Source organism: Hakea prostrata, chromosome 10 (assembly GCF_041222555.1).
Source record: "Hakea prostrata isolate BN-2017 chromosome 10, UWA_Hpros_2, whole genome shotgun sequence".
In the NCBI taxonomy this organism is placed as follows: domain Eukaryota; kingdom Viridiplantae; phylum Streptophyta; class Magnoliopsida; order Proteales; family Proteaceae; genus Hakea; species Hakea prostrata.
The window spans coordinates 49734829-49757696 of record NC_142609.1 but is presented as its reverse complement, the minus strand read 5'-3'; the positions used below and the strand labels follow the sequence as shown (position 1 = coordinate 49757696).

The following is a 22868-nucleotide window of genomic DNA, read 5'->3' as shown; positions in this document are numbered from 1 at the left end:
ATATCGATTTATAGGATAAGTAAAATCGAAAGCATGAGAAAAGAATAATGCTTCGAAATAAGTGACAAAATCACAAGTAAAACTCAAGGTGGACCGTGTAGGAAAGTATAATCACAAGGACAATAATATATTTATGACTAAAATCATGTGCCAAAATCAATAAGGGTGAACCTCAAGGTGGAGAAGCACCCTTAACCTTAAGAATAACTATAATCACAAGAATAAAAATAGCCATATGATAAAAATCAAGTATATCAAATAGCCATAACCTCAAAGAAATTTATAATCACAACCACATTCCCACATTTATGGCTTAAATAAAGAGTCGAAATCGAGGGAGGGGAATCTCAAGTTGGAGACGCACCACCAACCCAATAGGATAAGTAGAATCAAAAGGTCTACGATAGAATAATCATTGAAATCATGTGTCGAATTTGGCATGGCAATCTCAAGGTGGAGATGTACCATCGACCACATAAGAGAAATAATCATAAGGAACAGTGTAGTTTAATAAGAGAAATTAAGTGTCAACTTTGATCACGACAAATATCGATTTATAGGATAAGTAAAAATCGGAAGCATGAGAAAAGAATAATGATTCGAAATTAAGTGACAAAATCACAGGTAAAACTCAAGGTGGACCGTGTAGGAAAGTATAATCACAAGGACAAGAATATATTTATGACTAAAATCATGTGCCAAAATCAATAAGGGTGAACCTCAAGGTGGAGAAGCACCCTTAACCTTAAGAATAACTATAATCACAAGAATAGAAATAGCCATATGATAAAAATCATGTATATCAAATAGCCATAACCTCAAAGAAATTTATAATCACAAGCACATTCCCACATTTATGGCTTAAATAAAGAGTCGAAATCGAGGGAGGAGAATCTCAAGTTGGAGACGCACCACCAACCCAATAGGATAAGTAGAATCAAAAGGTCTACGATAGAATAATCATTGAAATAATGTGTCGAATTTGGCATGGCGAATCTCAAGGTGGAGATGTACCATCGACCACATAAGAGAAATAATCATAAGGAACAATGTAGTTTAATAAAAGAAATTAAGTGTTAACTTTGATTACGACAAATATCGATATATAGGATAAGTAAAATCAGAAGCATGTGAAAAGAATAATGATTAGAAATTAGGTGTCAAAATCACAGGTAAAACAAAAGAAGGACCGTGTAGGAAAGTATAATCATGAGCACAAGAATATATTTATGACTAAAATCATGTGCCAAAATCAACAAGGGTGAACCTCAAGGTGGAGAAGAACCCTTAACCTTAAGAATAATTATAATCAAAAGAATATAAAATAGCTATATCGATAAAAATCAAGTATATCAAATAGCCATAACCTCAAAAAAAGTTATAATCACAAACACATTCCCACATTTATGGCTTAAATAAAGAGTCGAAATCGAGGGAGGGGAATCTCAAGTTGGAGACGCACCACCAACCCAATAGGATAAGAAGAATCAAAATGTCAAGCGATAGAATAATCATTGAAATCATGTGTACGAAATTGGCATGGCGAATCTAAAGGTGGAGATTTGCCATCAACCACATAAGAATAATAATCATAAAGAATAGTGAGTTTAATAAGAGAAATTAAGTGTCAACTTTGATCACTACAAATATCGATTTATAGGATAAGTAAAATCGGAAGCATGAGAAATAGAATAATGATTCGAAATTAAAGTGACAAAATCACAAGGTAAAACTCAAGGTGGACCGTGTAGGAAAGTATAATCACAAGGACTAGAATATATATTTATGACTAAAACCATGTGCCAAAATCAATAAGGGTGAACCTCAAGGTGGAGAACCACCCTTAACCTTAAGAATAACTATAATCAAAATAATAGAAATAGCCATATGATAAAAATCAAGTATATCAAATTGCCATTACCTCTAAGAAAGATATAATCACAAGCACATTCCCACATTTATGGTTGAAATAAAGAATCGAAATCGAGGAGCGGAATCTCAAGTGGGAGCGGAATCTCAAGTTGGAGACGCACCACCAACCCAATAGGATTAGTAGAATCAAAAGGACAGCGATAGAATAATCATTGAAATCATGTGTCGAATTTGGCATGGCAAATCTAAAGGTGGAAATGTACCATCGACCATATAAGAGTAATAATCATAAGGAACAGTGTAGTTTAATAAGAGAAATTAAGTGTCAACTTTCATCACGACGAATATCGATTAATAAGATAAGTAATATCGGAAGCATGACAAAAGAATAAAGATTCGAAATTAAGTGACAAAATCACGAGTAAAACTCAAGCTGGACCATGAAGGAAAGTATAATCACAAGGACAAAAATATATTTATGACTAAAATCATGTGCCAAAATCAATAAGGGTGAACCACAAGGTGGAGAAGCACCCTTAACCTTAAGAATAACTAAAATCACAAGAATAGAAATAGCCATATGATAAAAATCAAGTATATCAAATATCCATAACCTCTAAAAAAGTTATAATCAAAAGCACATTCCCACATTTATGGCTGAAATAAAGAATCGAAATCGAGGGAGGGGAATCTCAAGTTGGAGACACACTACAAACCCAATAGGATAAATAGAATCAAAAGGACATCGATAAAATAATCATTGAAATCATGTGTCGAATTCGGCATGGCGAATCTCAAGGTGGAGATGTACCATCGACCACATAAGAGTAAAAATCATAAGGAGGAGTGTGGTTTAATAAGAGAAATTAAGTGTCAACTTTGATCACGACGAATATCGATTTATAGGATAGGTACAATCAGAAGGATGAGAATAGAATAATGATTCGAAATTAAGTGTCAAAATCACAAGTAAAACTTAAAGTGGACCGTGTAGGAAAGTATAATCACAAGGCCAAGAATAAATTTATGACTTAAATCATGTGCCAAAATTAATAAGGGTGAACCTCAAGGTGGAGAAAGACCCTTAACCTTTAGAATAACTATAATCACAAGAATAGAAATAGCATATGATAAAAATCAAGTATATCAAATAGCCATAACCTCTAAGAAAGTTACAATCACAAACAAATTCCAAAATTTATGGATAAAATAAAGAGCCGAAATCAATGGAGGGGAATCTCAAGTTGGAGACGCACCACCAACCCTATAGGATAATTATCCAAGTGGCTTGGTCAACTTGGAATTGATCCCAATGCGCAATGCAGCTTCCTGCAAAGTGCAAACTCTCTCTGAAAGGTCTGATAAGCCTCTTCTCCATCCACCTGGAGCTCCAGGAAATGAAACATCTCCTCCAGTTTCTTGAGCAATGATTCCAGCAGCAGCCCCAAGAGAATCGGTAAGAGTAGACTTCCCTGACAAGTTCAAAATACAAGGTAAGAAAACAAAGTAGCAGCAGGACTCAACATAACTTCTGAAAGATACCAATCAGCGACTTAAATTACAGAAACAAAATTACTGATGCATGTGAGAATTATCAAGTCAGCTTACCATTTTGACTGTTCTTAGTAAGCAAACTCCCTAAAAATGATATTGCAAGGAAAAGTTCCTGTAGAAAAACAATAATCATTAGCCATGATAGAAAAATATTGCTGTCAGAAAAAATACAAAAAAATATAATAATTACATGGTTTAGGCCTTTTTGTCAATGTTCTTAAAGTTGATTATTCAGCAAGGACCCAAGCTTTCGACATGGTGAAGTCACCACAAGATTGAAGGATTTTCTAGATTTTTTTCTTCTTCTTTCTGAATTAGGAATATAATGAAAATATGAACATTATGTATGGCCATATCATCTCGATCCCCACAAAATGATTTGATTTTAAGATGCTTCAGAGATTCATAACCAATTGTATATATAACAATTTAATTTTGATTCCTGATAGTTCTCATGCATTAAATCATTATTCATTTTTTTATGAATACCAAACCTAGAAAAAAGGGCATCGATGACAAAGCACAACTGTTTTGTGGAACAAAAACAATTAGTTCATAATTCAAAATAATGGAGTAGACATAAAGAACTAGGAAAAGCCAACAAATTCTTCCAACAGAATAAATATCTAATAGACCAACAACATAAATATCTAACTATTTCAAAAGAGCTCACACATGATACACTAGCTAACAAGTATTATCGAGAACAGATTAGAGTTCAAATACTAAATTACCACAATATATGAAACATACATGGAAAACCAATTTTACAGCACTGCTCAAACCAATCATACCAATGAAACAGTTAGTTGCAGATTCTATGGAGAAATCAGGAAGCAAACCAGCAGAAATTTGATGTTTTTGTTTCTATCTTTACTAAGTGTTTGTCGGTAATTTCAGATATTGCTTTAGATGATGGAGACCAGAAGAATGAGTGCTAGATAGAAGAACCAGAGCTGAATACATTAATGTTCGAACCTATTTCTTTTTTCTTGGAAAGATGGGGCAGTTAGGTTTGGGGTGTATTGGAGGTGGGAGCTAGGATTCAGTGTTTACTGTCTTTGTTCCTTTTGTCTGAGTAATAAATGGCTTTCTACTTCCTTTTCTGTTCTTATGAATGTTGTAATGATGCATATTGATGGATGATCCCTCGGCGATCACGATTGGATGCTACTTTAAGTATGCACCAATTCAGATATAGTTTTAGTTCAGATGGTTTGGCCCTCCAATTCTACAGCTTTTGTAATGTAACTGGTCCTGATTGGTTCGGATTTGCTGGTTTAGATGATGATAATTCATAGCAAATGGCATTATATTCTGTATTTCACCCCCACGGAGAGAACTTGTAATTCTGCTGTTTTTCAGTGTCGTTCTGACTGCCTATTTGTGCATCTCTATACCTGGGTTTTGCTTGACTGAACCAGTTTATGGAAAAGTTGAATCATCCAGCCAAACTATCAGCAATTCCATTTACAAGGTAGCAGATATCCTGTAAAATCTTGTTGCAATTTAAAACAAGTCCTTCTGACAGCTACTGTTAGGTAGCCTTCTCAAAGAAATAGCATTACATAGGCTACTAGTATTCTATGCAACCTTGTAAATCTGTACTCTGTTTTCTTTCCCTATTTGTATTTACAACACTAGATGAATAATTTAGATACCCCAATATCAATCTAGAAAGCACATCCAGAGTCAACAGCTGACTGTTACAAAACTGCCAAAAAATGGCTAAAGCTCTTTGTGACCTGAAATGAGTGACCCTAAATACTTCGTTTTTGGTTCCAGATGATAAAGCTGATGAGAGATGAAAAACTGTACTCAAAACTAGACTCAGATATACAGTACAATCTAGCAGAAGATACAAAGTACAGGAGTGAAAGATGTGGCTGTTGTTGATTTGTTCCTGTTGTGTGCAAGAAGCTTGTCCTTGCTGGTCGGGGTCTTCTACCCTTAGTCTAGCCCTGTCCGGCAGTAGGTTGTACGAGATTCATTCTCTTATACTTTCTGTTCTGTGCTCTAAAACCACACTGCTCACTTACTCAAAAAACAGATAGCTGATTAAAAATCAGTCACTAAGAAGCGCTATACTCCTAAAGATGAAGGCATTAAGAACGATTAAACAACTTCAGCTTCCTAATTACTCATATCACATATTGGACCAGTAAACCACAAAAGCCATAAGTTGATGTATCCTCAACGAGGGCCAAATACACCATGATCTTGTAACAGAACCAGCTCAGTGGATAATTAGGATAACTAGGCCAACTTTGGATGGCTGGTTCAGGAGATCTCGGGTATCTTGATTATGGAGGGAAAGTGTTTTGACCAAGGGGAAAGGTGAGGATGGGGGGGGGGGGGGGGGATGGTGGTTTCATTCCCTTCTGTATGACCTTGTTTACAAAGTTTGGATTCAGATTTGATGATAAATGAAGGCAGAATCCACAGCCACAGCTGGATCTGGACTTGAACCACCAAGAACCTAGTAAAGCAACCTTTAAGTATTACTAACCAAGGACACCAAGCCTCTTGAATAAAGTTTGTATTTTTATTTAGGATTCAGTATCAAATTCCTAAATACTTATTTTCTTGCGAAAATTCTGGTTGTAAAATCTCTCTACCCTAGGCAATTCAATCACTAGATTCCTGTCCCCATCCATCTCCACTATCATGAGTTCTACATCTGAACCAATCCCTGAACTTGAGATTACAAACTCTCTGAGAATTCATTCAGGTTTCAAACCATCATTTGTGGATGTTAGAGAGCAGTGGATCGGGATCCTGCTTCTGAAATTTCATATTAAAAAATCTTTCACTCATGAATTAAAATAGTTGGATGGATTACTAGAGGAATTCTTGATATTACTTAGGAATCGCTAAATTTGATTAGTTACTTGTGAAGCAGTACTGTTAAGTGGAAGAAGACAATCATAAGAGACTTGTAGTATGAAGCACCCTCAGACGTAACTACCCTTTAATTTTTTTCCTTCTAAACGACATTGCCACTTTTTCAAATTTATTACAGCGTTACCAGGGATCACGGTTCCATCTCACAGTTTCCTTGTTGAGAAATTAACTCGTTACAAACCATAAATTAAATAGTAGTACACTTTTAGTAACTTCCTCATATCGTTGATCCATCTCCCTCATAACCATTTAACATCTGAAGTATGAGAAAAATTCTATATACCAAGCAGAAAAAGCAAAAGAACTATAGGAAGGCAGAGTTAACAAACAGTAGATGAAAACCAGTGAAAGGGATTTCAAACCTTTGCCAGTATGGAACCCCGTGGATTTGCAATTCTTCCCCTTGTAGAATTCTCAGCAATATCAATAAAGAAGCTCTTGAAGAAAGCAGCCGGCGACCTTCAAGACTAAGTGAAATTAGGGTTTCAGTGGTGAAACAAATGTGGGTAATGAGGCTAAGTCGACACCGGCCAAAACCCCTGCTTTTGCCAGCATCGGTTGCTTCCACTTGTGGCCTTCTTTGACCGACGAACACCCACTCTTCTTCTCTCCGTGAATAAACAAACAGGAATTCCAAGCCGAAGAAAGGCGCGATAGAAAGAGTTAGATGCTCAAAACGATGAGAAAACAGGGTTTCAGTGGAGAAAAGAAAAATGGGTACTGATCGGAGTGAGAGTTGCTACTCGAAAGTCGAAACAATCGGAGGAATCAGGTTTGAGTGGAGAGAAGAAAATGGGTAATGATCGGAGAGAGCTGATACTCAAAACGATCGGTAAAAACAGGGTTTCGGTGGAGGGATGAAAATGGGTAACGATCGGAGAGAGTTGGTACTCAAAACCATTGGAGAAACCGGGGTTTCAGTTGAGAGAAGAAAACAGGTGTTGAGACTCAAAACGATCGGAGAAACCAGTGATTAAGTAGAGGAACAAAAATGGGTATCGATCGGAGAGAGGGTTGTTACTGGGGAATTGGGAAACCATGGTTTGAGCGGGAGATGAATCGGCGGAAGATGAAGGGGCATTTGATCAAATATCGGCACGGCTTAAATAGGTTTAAATGATATAAATAAACAAAATGTAAAAAGAAGAGGGAACGATCCCCAACGACTAGAAATGAGATTTAACCGAAATTTATGATATTAAAAAATAATATACTTTGCATTTTAATTATCAAATATAAATTTTTCAAAAAAATATCTTGTTTCTCATAGTGGTTCTTTTTTTCTTTTTTTTAACAAAATAATGGGTTTTGTGTTAAATTATTTTCATATATCTTTTCTTGTATCTTAATTCTTATAGGCACTGATAATTAAAATTTTAAAATAATCTTTTTGACATTTTACGAGTCAATTATTAATAAATTTTTAAAATTTATAATAGTTTTTTAATTATTTTGAATTTTGACAAAGACCATCTGGAAACAAAATTATAGAATTGTTTAACAAAATAAAAAAATAAATTATATGATTAAATTATTAAAAGAATAAAAGATAATTATTGTTATTCCCATTTACTCTAATTTAATGACTACTTTATCTCCTATAGTTTTTCAAATTACTAATTCAACTGTAGATTTTACTTGTTTTTATGGATCCTTCTACCATTAATTTTCATGTTTTTATCGATCCTTTTGCTATTAAATTCCATTAGTTAAGTGATGACGTAGCATCTTTGTTTATTTAAAAACATCAAATTATCCTTAAAATTTTATATCAATTATTTATACTTGATATTAAATTGCATAAAAAAAATAACCCTAGACTTATGGTGCTAAACAGTCTTCTTCTTTATGAAAAATAAAAATAAAAAATTGTCATTCTTTCCTTACCATTCTCCCCTGACTTGCCATGTATAAAAATAAAAATAAAAATTTAACAAATTAATTTCTTTTTTTCTTTTTGGTAAAAGATATCACCTAGTTTCATTTTTCTTTTTTTCTTTTTTTAAATTCAATTTTATCATAACTTTTTGGGTAAATATCACTTATCTCCCATTTTAACTAGACAAATAGCACTTACACCCATTCTCCCCTGACTTGCCATGTATAAAAATAAAAATAAAAATTTAACAAATTAATTTCTTTTTTTCTTTTTGGTAAAAGAGATCACCTAGTTTCATTTTTCTTTTTTTTTTTTTGTAAATTCGATTTTATCATAACTTTTTGGGTAAATATCACTTATCTCCCCTTTTAGCTAGACAAATAGCACTTACACCCCCTTCTTAGTTGAATAATATCACTTACCTCCCCTCTTACCTAGCAAATATATCAAACACCTCTCCTCTATTAACTTTTTTCGGTTAAGCCAATGGAAGAGCGGACAGAGGCGGACCTATGAAGGGGCCGAAGGGGGCCATGGCCCCCCATTTTAAAAATTTTTTTATATAAATTCCCTTAATTCCCTTGTTTTTTTCACTTTTTTCTCTTCTTATATGTGAAATGTAGCTATTTGGCCCCCTAATGAGGAGGATTTTTTTTAGAAAAAAAAGGGGCCTTTGTCTTTCTTATTAAAAAATACCCCCCCCCCCCCCCCCCTTTCTCTTTTTTTTCTTCCTATTTATTCTCTTCTGTTTCTATAAACCTGGTTAAAGGAAATTTTTGAAAGAACATCTTATTAGGTATTCAAAAATCAAAATGTCATTCATAATTAGAAAGTAACTCTTCAATTCCTATTTATTCTCTTCTATATCCTCTCTCCTCTCTCTTCTTTTCTTCTTATTTATTCTCCTCCTTTTCTTTCTTTCTATTTATTCTCTTTGCTTTCTATAAGCGTGGGTTAAGAAAATTTAGAAGAAAAAAAAAATCTACTCCACAATTAGGTACCTTCTCTTCCAATTTATTTATCGTTCTTTTTTTACCTTTTTTTTTATCTTTTATTTGTTTATCTTGTTTCTTTATTCTCTTGTTTTGTTTTTTGGTTCTATAGTTAGTAGGTAACTAATTGCCATTGGTTTGCATCTCTTACCTAAAAAAGAATTTGGTTTACATCTCCTAACAAAGAAAATATTGGCTTGCATCTAACTTTGTATGGTTGAAGTCATGTGTATATATTTTTTCTATATTGTTGCTTTAATTTTACCTATATTTTGTCGAAAAAAAATATCATTATCAATAATTTATTCTTTTTTCTCAAATATGTGTGGGCCCTACAAAATATATGTGGGTCTATTCTTTAATATAATAAAAAAATTTAGAGGTGGGACCTCAAATGAATCTTATAAGGGCCCACATAATATATGTGACAAAAAAACATTAGTGGTTCCCTAACGGGAATGTTATCTGCTTTCATTCTTCGGCCCCCCCCATTATTTCATCCTGGGTCCGCCCCTGAGAGCAGATGGAGTAAATTATAATTTCTATGTAGATTGTACAAATGTAGCCAAAAAATGCGCACAATGATTCACGTCTCTCACATGATGCTCAAAAGAACGCGATAAGAATTGCATGACCAACTTGTGTAAGCGGAAACCAGATCATAAAAATACCACAATACATGACATCGTCTCTCTCATCCATATCACCATCTCTCAATTTCTCACTTTGAATGTGGAGGCTATCACTCTCATCCGTTGAATGCCCTTGGGGGGTTTGCTGATCACAACCATGCACAACTTGTGCTTTTGAACTTTAGAATAAGGTCTGAGTTTTATAGTTTAAAATCGCTATTTACATTCATCTTCTTTGGATTTTTGTTCGCTGTGTCACACGTTTAATCCAACGATTTAATGTTTGTTATTTTAATTTTATTTTTGCAATTTACGATTACCCTAATTTAGGATAATTTACACAGCCAAACTTGAAGAGTCAAACGATTTGAATTCAGGGACCCTAGCCCCTCCTGCGGATATCTTATTAGCTCTCGCATCTTTGCATCCGTATGGGATGGACACCGATTTGAGTATCACCGAGAAGGCTGGTTGTATCCCTACTCGATTGGAGAAGATATGCTTGAGGGGAGGGATGTCTAAAGCATTTTAAGTTTAAAAACCATCTCCTTCGAGTTTGAAGACTAAAATTTTAACTCTTTAATGTTCCGTATGGCGTTATCATCTTAGGAGAAAAAAAAAGTAAAAAGTACCCAACACTCAAAATTCATCTTCCTCACCAAATCTCATATTCCTATTCAGTTAAACCCTAGTTATATCCTAGTTGCAGGAAAGGGGTTTAAACCCCCAAAAAACTACCTAGTTCCCATGATTTCTTTGGGGATAAATTTGCGGCAAAGAAGGAAAAATCTGGTCTAGTAGTTCAATTTGTCTCTCAATCGAGCGTTGCTCCTTTCTCACAATCCGTTAAATCCAATTAAATTAGAGATTCCAGTGCTGAGTTGGGTTGTCTTTAATTTATCTTTCGACTCGCTTTTGGGTTTGATTCTTCTATATCATCTCCCCTATTTTAGCAACCCTATTCAATTATCTTTTGAGCATCGTTGGATTAGAAATGTGACAGATGCCACATATTTGTACCTGTGCCGACGATATCATGACTATTACATTGAAATTGCTACACATGGCTAAATCTAATGAAGCCAGCTACGCCTCAAAGAAAATTCCATCGGAACAGGCCTCACGAGGACTCGGAAGTCCACCAATACTTTTCTTCAGCATTAAATTTAAAGGTGTTTTAAAGTTTATGATTGATGAGACAAGTCTTTAGAATAATACAACAAATATTAAAATAATAAAAGATTTCAACAAAAAATTATCAGATAAATGATAAGTCCGTCGGCGGACGAACCTTGACTCTTCTTTTAAAAACTAATTTGTGCACGTGAATTTAGAGAGAAAGTTTTGAATATGTATTTCATGGCGGAACCAGAAGAGGCTTCCTCAACTTCCACTACTGCATCCACCTTCTCAACTGGATTCTCTAGTTATAATGTGTTCCTCAATTTTAGGGGTGAAGATACTCGTAACAATTTCACTGGATTTCTTAACTTTGTTATGAAAGACAAAGGAATCAATGTCTTCATTGATAGCGAAAAGCTATGGATTGGAGAAGCCATTGGCCAAGCTTGCCTTGGAGCAATTAAGGCATCTAAAATTTCGATCCCAATCTTCTCTGTAGGTTATGCAAACATCAAATGGTGCCTACTAGAACTTGCTCAGATTTTTCATTGCTATACAACAAGTGCTCAACTGGTCTTTCCCATATTCTTCTTCGTTGAGCCCTCAAATGTTCAAAATCATATGGGAAGTTTTGAGAAAGCATTTCATGAGCACGAGAAGAGTTTCGAACCCCATGTCATAAACAATTGGAGGAAAGCTTTGAAAATGATTGTAAATTTGAAAGGAGAAGTTATCAATATGAACAAGTCTCTATCCCACAAAATTATCCTTATTCTCTTGTTTCTAAGAAGAACAAACACTAAATAGGGGTTTGGAGCCTCTCCTACCAGCCATTGCATTAGCTTGAATTGGCATCATGAGGTGCAAAATTCCCCAATACTTGTGTGTCGTATTGTGATGAGACATATACTTCCAGATCTACCGTTGTTATCTTTCCCATATCTCAAACTCAGTAAATCATTCTCAATACAAGAAAGTATTTTTGGCGACGCTTTTTTCTCAATAGATATTAAAAAAGAAACTCATATTTATCAATGTATAACTTTCACCAGTCCATTCAACTTTCATATAGTGAGTCTTTGCTTCTCTAGTGATCCATAGAGTTCCCATATACAATTTCTAAATTTTAATTGTAAGTTCCATTGAATCACCCACCTTATATGTTCTCTTATTCATTAATAAATTCATCTGATTAATTTTTGCATACAAAATCTTTGCAGAAATCAAACAGAGACAATTGAATTAGTTGTCAAAAAGGCTATGGATATATTGGTCAGTAAAACACACTTGGCTTTATGTAAGTATCATATTGGTATGGATTCCCGTGTAAAAGATTTTTTTATCTTTATTAAGTAGTAGTTCCAATGATGTTCAATTCACAGGAATTTGTGGTCCCCCTGGCATTGGGAAGACTACTATTGCTGAGGCAGTTTATAATCGTATTTTTGCAACCTTCAATAGGCATTGTTTTATTCTAGATGTAAGCAAACAGGCAATGCAGGTTATGGGTCTTACTTCTTTGCAGAAGTGACTTCTTAAAGGTATGCTCAATATAGACATTGACATTGGTCATTATCGTAAGGGGAAATTTTTGATAGAAAACCTACTTTGCAAAGAAAAAAAATTCTTCTAGTTCTTGATAACGTTGATGATAAAGAACAAGATGATGCTTTGGCTAGCGAACTCTATTGGTTTGGTCCAAAAAGCTGAATTATAATAACAATCAAATCTGAACATATCTTGAAAAATGGCCAAGGTGGAGAAGGAAAAAATATATTGGCCTCAGGAGTTAGATGCAGAGGAATCTTTTCAATTATTTAGTTTGCATGCGTTTTCATTGCACAAACCTCCTCAACATCATATGCAACTTTCGCATGAGATTGTTCACTACTCTGGAGGATTGCCTTCAACTCTGGAAGATTTGGGATGTTATCTATCGGACACAAGCTGCAAATCATAATGGAAAAGTACATTGCGAAAACTGGAAGCAGGCAAAGGCAAGACATCTATATTTAGCCTTGCATCTCTATACAAAGAGAGATCTAGAACTTGTCCTATAAAACTCAGTCCCAATGGTTGGCATCCACAAAGCATCAACACAGTTGACAGAGAATATACGGATCGCAATGGCTCCACGGCTACAGATAGAGTTGGTCAAGAGTCAACAACAACAAAGAACCAAGCCGCGTTTTCTGAACACAATGGAGGAGATTTGGATCCCGAGAGCTCCAAAGCTGCTGGAATTTGTCATAGGTTGTTCACAATAGCAGAGATTAGAGCTGCAACAAAGAATTTTGATAAATCATTGGTGACTGGAGAGAGTGGGTTTGGCATAGTTTACAAGGGTGTACTAAAAGATGGCACTACAGCCGCATTTAAGTGTGCACAAACTGAAAGTTTTCAGGGTCCGGCAGAATTTGAGAGGGAGATCGATTTGATAATGAAGCTCAAGCACATACATGTGGTTTCAATTATTGGGTTCTGCAAGGAAATGAATGAGATGATTTTGGTGTATGAATATATGGCAAATGGTGAGCTTGCAAGGCATCTCTTTGGCAAGAGTGATCATCTCCCACCATGACATGGAAGCAGAGATTGGAGATTTGCATAGGTGTTGCTCGTGGGCTCCACCACATCCAAACATTGGGAGTAATTCATAGGGATCTTAAGCCGTCTAACATAGTGTTGGATGAGAACTTTGTAGCAAAGATAACTGATTTTGGAATCTCAAAAACAAGTCCTGAATTAGATCAGACCCATGTCACTACTCATGTGTTGGGAACCTATGGATATGCTGCTCCCGAGTATATTGCGACAGGGCACTTCACCATGAAGTCCGATATTTACTCTTTTGGCATAGTATTGCTTGAGGTTATTTCTGGGCGATCAGCTATTGACTTTGACATGCCAAAAGACAAACATTTCATCAAGGATTGGGCACTCCCCAGGTTGAAAAAGTAAAAGAGTTGAATCCATTCTAGATCCAAGGCTTAAAGGGAAGAAGGGGAATTGCTCTTCAAAATCATTGAAGAAATTTGGGGAGGTAGCAGCAAAATGCATCTCACTGAAAAGGCCAGTGACCGACCCACAATGGAAGAAGTGTTGCGGGATTTGGAGTTGTGTCTTGCAGCTACATGAAGCTAATTTGATTTGCCATGGTTACAACAAGGGGCACATTTTAACGATGGATTCAAAAAACATTTCTTCCTGTAAATCAACCCATGGGACATTCGGAAGACTGTTACGGTGTATACATTATAAATATAACGGTAATTTTCATCTGGACCCCCTGAGGTTTGGTCTATGTCATTTTTAGTCTAAAAAAACTAAGACTTTGCATCTGCCTCTCCTGTACTATAGAAAAAGTCAATTTAAGGATAAATTATCACTTCTATGACAAATTTGCCCTTTTTTTTTTTTTTATTTTTGTTACTTTTACATCTTAAGGGGTTTAAAATTTATTAATTTACAAAATCAAACCCTTCTTCATTAACCGATTCTCAAATCCCTAATTCTACCAATTCTAAATCTTTATTTTCCAAATCTTAATTGAAGATTAGGAAATGAAAATTAATGGGTGAAACCTTATCTCCAACTAGGGTTTGCATCCTTTGAAAGACTTCTTCCAGCTTCTAGTTGGCAACCTTGTCATTGAGTTCTTCATCGTATCGCCTTGCATCATTTCACTCGGCATTTAGGAGGAATCAGCTTCTGCATTTGTGCGTTTGGCCTTGAGAAATCCTTTTAGAACTCTATTCGCTTCTTCGTTGTCTTCTATCTTTGGCTCCTTCAAAGATTTTGTGTTTTTATTGTGCCTTCCAGCTCTACAAAACCCCAAACCAAACCCACCTTCGATTCGACACGGCAAAGCTCACACAGATAAGATAAAGATTACTGATATTTATTCCATAATTATCATAACCCAACTGCATTTCTTACGATTGTTAACCGGAATTCGAGTTTAATTTCTTTGTATCTTTTCATGGCAATCTCTCCTCTAGCTTTCCCACCTAGAAAGAGAAGACCTTCGCCGAGCTCTTTCATCTCTCCAGACTTCACCGACCGAAAGCTTCTTCAATTTATTTTTCTTCTTTCCCAAGAGATTTCATTTCTTAAACCTCTCCAATTCCTCCTCAAGCCCACCTTCTCTTCTATAATCTGCAAGTCCAAACTTATTGCAATCATTTTCGAAGAGATTTTTCGCCTACCCATTACCCTTCTCCCTCATTCTGCAGTTCTCTGCTCCAAAGAATTATACGTGGTTCTGCAGAGAACCAAGGCTTTGTACTCCTCTAATGGAAGCAAGATGTGGCTTTTGATACAACACAGATTGGTTGCTCACAGTTTTCATCAGTTAACAGCTGAAATTTCAACTCTACTAGACGTTTTCCCTTTCAAAGAGTTTTCTCTGGAGGATGACGTGAAAGAGCTCGTCGTTCTGCTTATGAAAAAATGTTGCGAAGGCATAACATCCATGGATGCCTCGGCAGAGAATCTCAATCGAGAGATTACTAGTTGGAGAATAAGTTTCACCCATTAATTTTCATTTACTAATCTTCAACTAGGATTTGGAAAATAAGGATTTAGAATTGATAGAATCAGGGATTTGGGAATTGGGTAATGAAGGGGGTTTGATTTTGTAAATGAATAAACTTCAACCCTTAAAATGTAAAAACAAAAAAATTAAATTAAAAAAGAAAAAGAAAAAGAATAAGGGCAAATTTTTCATAGAAGTGATAAATTGTCCTTAAATTGACTTTTTCTATAGTACAGGGGAGGCAAATACAAAATCTCAATTTTTTTGGACTAAAAATGACATAAACCAAACCTCAGGGGTCCAGATGAGAATTACCCTAAATATAATAGTAGAGGACAAATGTGAAGAAGCTTTTGATACTGTCGAATATAGTTAATGGAGCTTTTTATTTGGTTTGTTTAAAACTTTTTAAATAGATCATAAACACAGAGAAATAGAGTTTGAAGACCATCTAAGTCTGTGTCATGTCTTTATACAAGAACGTTTGAGACACTTAAGAAACCAACCATATAGAATGAGGCTAAATAGTCTTTTTATTCATGGCTCCATATATATGATCACCATTGGCTGATGCCAAACCCCACCCCAGAGATGAGTTTAAATGTTACATATTCATAGTTTGCCAATTGTGAGACAATAGATGGAGAGGTTTAATTGGTACAAACCATCTTGAATCGATCCCTTGATTTCTTATTTTCAGACCACATGTGTTACATCACTATGCAGCACTAGATATTTTTATTTTGTGGAGGATCCCTCCGCATCTGCCCCCATCCAACCCCAAAAATGACCTATGGGCCCCAAGTCATGATGACTGTATCCACTTCGTAAAAAAAAATGTTTTGATACTAAACTGTCTTTTTTTTTTTTTATTTTTTATTTTAACTTTTGATACCAAAGTCAATGCCATTACTTTTCTTCCAACATATTTTAAACGTGGGCATACTACAACCACCACCGTACTTCACTCCCGATTGTAATTAATAGCCTCATGCTACATGTGTGGCAATCATTGTTAAATTGCTCTGATATAAAAATGCATCAACCCCCTACGCTTCAGTACTATATGACACGACCTATGAAGAGCATCAAGCTGTTGTTGTTGTTTGTGCTCCATGGTGTTGAGAGCACTCAATAGAAACTCCTCCCAATCAAAGCTCGATACCACAAATGTCACCTAAACCTAGAGAGAGTAGAAGAAAGTTTAGAGCTCAAAGAGAACCTTGAGAGAACTTGTATTGATCACTTACTTGATGTTTTGTACAAATGAGTGTTTCTCCTATTTATAGGTGAGGTAGGATGCAATGAATGGTTGTGATTTGTTCAAGTGTCTAGAATCTACGTGCTACACGGTCCGGTCCGAAAGATTAGAAAATCTGTTTCTATTCTACTGAAAACGTAAACGAAGAAACAAGAAAGAGGAACGTTTTTTTGCAAGGGAGCAAGTGCGCGCTCGGGTCAAATGCTGGAGTAGCCGAGTAGACGTCGAGCGTTGAACTCATCTGGTACTTGAGTTTTCAGCTCCGATTAAATTTACCATTTTCAGTTTCACTTGGAATTGGGCGCAGAGAGAAGAGACAAGGGTCATCTGCTTTGTTCTCTTTGCTCGCGGGCGCTCTCTGTATGCCGTGTGTGGAAACAAGCTTTTTAAGGCCGTCGCCCTTGCGGTCTGTGTGTTGGTCTTGATTGGCTTCAAGTCTTCAAAGTTCAAATAAGCAGAGGGCAGTTGCATGTCAAAACCCTAATTTTATAGGTGAGCACTCCCTTTTCCATTTATAGCCCCTCTTTACCCCGTTGTTCACCTTGTCGATTAAGGGTTAATTGTTTTGGGTTCTACTTCCAAAATTCTATCCGCGATTTTATTGCAATGCCAAACGTTGTGGATTTGGAACCACATATAAAAAGCAAGCAAAAGACAATCGAGAATGGATTGTTCGTTCAGGTCATAGTTTCATGGTGATTTTCGACTTTTTCTGTTTTCACCGTTTATATTTATTTTCATGTATTGTAAGTAGGAAGTTGGAATTAGAACCCATTAATTTTCATTCTCGAAGAACACAGGTCATACTAATTTCTGAATCATGAAGAATAGTAAAAAGGAAAGCCATTATTTCTGATAATTGAACTTGGTAGTTTGATTAGGCTGCACATTTTTTCCGTTGTGTTTTCATTCTTGGGTTATGTTATTAGATTCTTTCTTAAACGGCTTTCCAAGCTGACTTGGGACTTATACTGCATCAATTGATTCGCTGCATTAAAGGGCACTCTGCTATTGGACGCACTAAAATAGAACATGGCAACGAAGGTTGACCAAGCCCCTGTAGCGACTACATCTGCGTCAATAACGAGTTCTTCTAAGGTCTCCATGTTCAGTGCGAAGTCTGGATTTGTTATACCGAAGAACAAATTATCAGGTTCCTTGGTTCCTGCATTTCGACGGTCAGGAAAATCTGAAGCTAGTGATGCTACCAAAGAGGAAAGTAGCAAACAGATTCAGAGGAAAACAAAATGGGGTCCTGACTTGACACAAGATGCTGCTGTCAGGAAAGGAAGAGCCTTAGCATATCAGGTACTATCTGAGACTCACCATTTTATTTATATATTTTCCCTTTTCCTAAGTTTTCTTGAATGAATAGGCTACATCTGGTTGGATGTAAAATGTTGTAATCTAAAGCAATTAAGTAGTACCAAAATATATTTGGAAAAGAGATTAATTTACTAATACTTTCAATTTGGGACATCCCTAACAATTTTCTGAGTTAGTTGAAAGATTTCCATTTTGTTTACATTGCAACACTTAGCATCCCATCAGTTGGAGTCCTAGAATATCTTTTGTGAGCATTTGTAGCTCCATTTTAGGGAGGCTTGTCAGTTGCTCAATTTTGTGGCAATTGACAACTCTCTGTTTCCCATTTGGGTGCTAAACATGGGTGTCTTCCTTGTGAAGTTCTCGCATGGAAGCTTCCCATTCCAGGTGGCATTAAGTGATATTACTGCCTGTGTGGTGGCACAAATTTTGAGCAGACTCGAGTGGATCAAATTACACAACAGCTGAAATTAGGAGTTTCAACGACTGAGGAAGCCCAAGCCTCAGTATCGCCGAGCCAGGTTCCAAATTCTGAGTCCTCCAGCCATCAGATAAATGATGAGGTATGATTGTGGTTAATGTTGCTGCCTTAAGCTTAACTCCGTTGTTCTGGTATAGTTAGTTTGATGCATTTGTTCTTTTCTTTGATGATGCTTTAATTCAATATATCTGGTATCTAATTTGCAGGTCCAGCAGGCGGAATTATTGGAACGGGAAAGAAGAGAAGTTATTGGTATGTTTCAGTGTTTTGTTAGTAAGTAGTCTCAGTTCCTGTTTGATATTTATTCTCAAGGTGTTCATTTGTATTTCCAGGTGAAATACTAAAGCTGAACCCAAGTTACAAGACTCCATCTGATTACAAGCCTTTATTGAAAGAGGCTGTAGTGCCTATTCCTGTAAGTCATATTAGTCCCTTGGCTTTCTAGCCATTTCCTTCTGCTTTAATTCTATCAGCTGTAACTGCCGTTTAATTAATTAGAATTATAATTAGCACTAAGTAGTTAACCCCTGTTGCGTTGTTTATTGTTTTCTATACATGTAATGCTTAACTTTTTTCCTTATGCTTTTGTAGCTAAAAGCATATCCGGGATTCAATTTCATTGGTCTTCTGTTGGGATCTGGAAGAAATACTCTTAAGAGATTAGAAGAAGTGAGTAGTTTGTATTCCCACCTAATGCTTGTAGAAGTGATTCTTTCGTGTTGCCTCAGATGAAAATTTTGCTAAGTGTGGAAAGTTTTTTTTTTTGGGTATCTTCCCCATTTCCCCCCTATCAATCATCCACCTTTTTGGTAATCTGTTCTTTTATGCAATTGAATCAGGAAACTGGAGCTAAAGTTTGTGTGCATGCCACAAAAACAGGCACAGGAGAGATGGTATGCATCTTCAAAGTGGAAGAACAGAAGTTTCTATTTTTCTCTCCCTCTGTGTCTTGGAGATATTATTGATTTCTTCATCTTTGCCATTTTTAATTTAATTCCCAGTAATATTAAAATATTGTCACTGCAATTATTTTCTCTGTTTTAGCCGGTCAGCTCATTCTGTGTTGAGTACTCTGCGCTCAAATCCTTCTGGCTTCTTCACTTTGTTATATCTTCATGTCTAGGCTGAAATTACTCGAGCAGATGGGGATGAAGTCCAGAATGCTTATGAGGAGCTGTCAGTCCATGTTTCAGCTGACACGTATGAGAAAGTTGATGCTGCAGTTGCTTTAATCGAACTGTTAGTCAGACCAGTGTCTGTGAGTTTTCCATGTTGAAAGTTGTATTATTCCTGATTATCTATTGAGAATCTTAAGCTAATACTATGTCTTGTTGCCCGTTCCTTTTGCTCCCTCCTTCCCCAGGTTAGCTCAGCTGTTGTTTCCACAGCTGCAACTTCAGTTTCTGGGGATACTGTAAATACAGTTGAGCAAAGTCAGGGCTTAGCTACTGGTTATGTAATGCCTGTTGCAATTGGATCTTCACAGCCTGGTCCTCCACAAGTGCAGTTCCGGCCATATTCAAGTCCATGGTTCCCCCTAGGTCCAACCCAAACCTCCATTCATTCTCCATCTGGCTTCATTTCCCTTCCAAATTCTTCATTACCCATGCATAACAATCTGGTCCACATGTCTCCACCCCCTCTCAATCCCTCAAACGCACCATTTTTTTCTGGATTTACTCCAGTATCAGGATTTGGCTTGGTTTCAGGGAACCCATCTCTTGCTAGCAGACCACAGCCTTCAATGCCGGTTTTCCAATGGCCATACATGCATGACACACGATCTGCTACCCACATCTCTTCATCAAACAATCCCATGGCAGTCGCACAGCCTCAATCTGGTTACCCTACTACATCAGCTCGACCAAATCTTACAGTACCACAAACATTTACTGGTAACCAACCTACACCAGCTGGGCCAGTACCAGTGGCTAGACAAATGGTACCACAGCCATTTTCACTGGGACAACCATTGCCAAACAGGCCAGTAACCCCTGTTGCAGGCTCTGGTGTTTGGTCTGGTGTGCCTGCCATAACCCCTCAAGGGATGGGGAGCTCAGTGCAGATGACTTCACCAATGATCCCACCGCAAAGGTCTCATTCCATGGTTCAACCAGTTGCATCAGCAGCTCTGCCTAATATTTCCACAACTGGAATGAGTAGACCTGCTGCACCAAATGTTGTCTCTCCTGCTAATTTTTCTTCTCAACCTCCCAATCCCCAATTGGTTAATACATCAGCAGTTAACCGTCCAGCTCCTACACCAGGTTTTGTTTCTGTATCCACTCAATTTGGTTCAACCCCTGTGTCATTTGTGTCTTCTCAATCCACGCCTATACTGTTATCCTCAGCTGTATCTTCACAGGTACCAGGACCATTGCCAGCTCCATCTATGGCAGGACAAACACAAGTTCCACCAGCAATACTTCCTCGAGCACAGTCAATTCCAGCATCAACTCCTTCCATTCAATCTACTTCGCTAATGCCACATATGCAGCCTCCAAATTTACGTGCACCAGTGTGTAATCCATTGCAAAATCCTGTGATGGGTTCAGCAGCAATTCTTTCACAAGTGGTATCAACATCACCGCAACCGCAATCTGGAATGCCTATTGTTTCTGGAGCCTTGCCAAGTTTCACTCCCATGAATCCCCCAGTGACAGGTCCAGGAAATATTCCACCAGTTACAGCTCCGAAACCCCAGAGGCCAAGTTCTGGTGATTTCACTTTTCAACCCCTTAGATCCCAGCACCCAGCTTCTCTAACAATTCCAAGGTCCAGTGGACAGTCCCCTGTGCAAAGTACCCCATCAATGCTGCCACCACTGGCACCTCAATCACCTTCTTTTCGACCAGCTTTGCATCCAGTACCACAACCTGGCATACAAAATTTTGCAAGACCTCAGGTTGCCAATCCAATGGGTCATCCTCATGCTCAAGCCCGGATGCCTTCACCAGGTGGTGGTGTTCCCTTTGGTGGTAACCAAACCGTGAACTCGCCACCACCAAGACCTCCAATATTTCCAAGTCAACATCCTGTCCGGCCTTCTTCTCCTATGCCTCAAATGAGGCCACAGAACTTTGGTTCAGCACCACATATGCATCCTACACCCAGTGCTTTACCTCCTCGCCCTGCAAACCCAATGCAGCCACAGCAGAATCAGCTCTCCCCGACAATTCGTTCAGGGAACCTCTCGTTTCCAAACCCGCAATTCAACAGCCTCTCATCATTTGCATCTGGTAAAGCAGCATCCAGCCCTGGAAGAAACCAAATTTATGACCCATTTTCGCCCACTTCAGTGCCTGCCCCTTCCCGACAAGGAGATAGTCCTGCCAAAGTAAAGAAACAGGAGAATGACCCGGAGTACGAGGATCTGATGGATTCAGTGGGGGTGAGATGAGGGCAATTGTTGTTGCAGTTTGTTTCTCAAGATGGCGGGTTCAATGACTTACAGAGGAGAATGTAACAACCGAGGACTCTGGCATCTCAGCATTGGTCTGGGTTCCTCTGTACGAGATGAAAATCCCTGAAGTATCAATATTAATGCTGAACTGCACCCCTCTGCCAATTTTTTTTTAATATTTTCTTTATAGCGAAGTTTGGAGTTTGTGAGCAGTGACAGATATAATGAACAGTTTTGTAATCCGATTGTAGGCATCGATGGGTATGTAATACTATTATGCATTCTGTTGGAGCTTGCTTTTTTTTTTCTCCGTCCACTTCCTTTGAGGTGGGGTTCTAAACCAGAAAGTCTCTCCTTAGTAGTTAGTTTTCACTGTGCCTGTTAAATATTATACTTCTTATTGGCATAGTGTGCTGAGAGGCTCGAAGCTGAGACTAACCGAGTGAGAATTAGATTAGTGGATATTGAGTTTCTCATCTGTTCATTGCCGACCTTGTATTCATTGTGGATATAAGAGAAGCTGTTTCAAATGCGTTGAGTCTGGCCTGTTTAGGTGATAGAATAGCGTCAGAAATTTTATCCTTAAGAGGCGAAGCAATGTGCACTGCCAAGACATTTGACACTTTGTGCGGCTACCTAAATGGATTGGTCATGCAACAGGTCTATACGGTTGTGGCCGGATCAGGTGATGGATGTCTGATTTCTTAAATTTGATTTAAGTTGATGAGAAGTAGGTTTCCAGAATTGTAACAGGAACCACACCATAAAGAGGTGCTTCAGTTTTGATTTTGCACTTAAAAGTCTCTTCTTGCCGGCATCAACCCGATGAATTATCATAGAGAAGAAAATTAACATGTAGTCACTTCTTGCGTTGTCAGCCATTCTTCAGTTTGACTGGGTGATAC

The 22868-nt window shown here is 37.2% G+C and overlaps 2 protein-coding genes and 1 pseudogene across 3 annotated transcripts in view; 2 read left to right on the top strand and 1 right to left on the bottom strand.

The window, feature by feature from the left end:
• LOC149003761 (uncharacterized) overlaps positions 1 to 7403 on the bottom strand; it is a 53471-nt gene extending 46068 nt beyond the window's left edge. Inside the window, exons 1-2 of the mRNA XM_089136484.1 lie at positions 6693 to 7403; positions 3481 to 3538 (exon numbers count right to left, since the gene is read on the bottom strand). Coding sequence (XP_088992610.1) covers positions 3481 to 3483 — 3 coding nt within the window. The 5' untranslated portion in view covers positions 3484 to 3538; positions 6693 to 7403. The remainder of the gene's footprint in view (positions 1 to 3480; positions 3539 to 6692) is intronic.
• A 3789-nt stretch (positions 7404 to 11192) lies between these two features.
• LOC149003760 (uncharacterized) lies at positions 11193 to 14093 on the top strand (annotated as a pseudogene).
• Positions 14094 to 16729: 2636 nt separating this feature from the next.
• Positions 16730 to 22463, top strand: LOC149003759 (RNA-binding KH domain-containing protein). Of its 2 annotated transcripts, none has more exons than XM_089137270.1 (9): positions 16730 to 17245; positions 17753 to 18061; positions 18517 to 18642; positions 18767 to 18812; positions 18893 to 18975; positions 19152 to 19229; positions 19400 to 19453; positions 19684 to 19818; positions 19924 to 22463. In XM_089137270.1, the coding sequence occupies exons 2-9, from the start codon at positions 17786 to 17788 to the stop codon at positions 21958 to 21960; spliced, it is 2835 nt and encodes a 944-aa protein (XP_088993396.1). In that variant the 5' UTR covers positions 16730 to 17245; positions 17753 to 17785; the 3' UTR covers positions 21961 to 22463. The 2 variants fall into 2 exon arrangements, with proteins under 2 accessions (XP_088993396.1, XP_088993397.1); XM_089137271.1 differs by having other exon boundaries at positions 17683 to 18061.
• Positions 22464 to 22868: the final 405 nt, after the last annotated feature.

Bases quoted from the DNA above. Each gene is read 5' to 3' on its own strand.
- LOC149003759 (XM_089137270.1), top strand. From the start codon at position 17,786: ATGGCAACGAAGGTTGACCAAGCCCCTGTAGCGACTACATCTGCGTCA. The intron at 18,813-18,892 runs GTATGTTTCAGT...TTGTATTTCCAG, and splicing joins GGAAAGAAGAGAAGTTATTG to GTGAAATACTAAAGCTGAAC. The intron at 19,819-19,923 runs GTGAGTTTTCCA...CTCCTTCCCCAG, and splicing joins TGTTAGTCAGACCAGTGTCT to GTTAGCTCAGCTGTTGTTTC.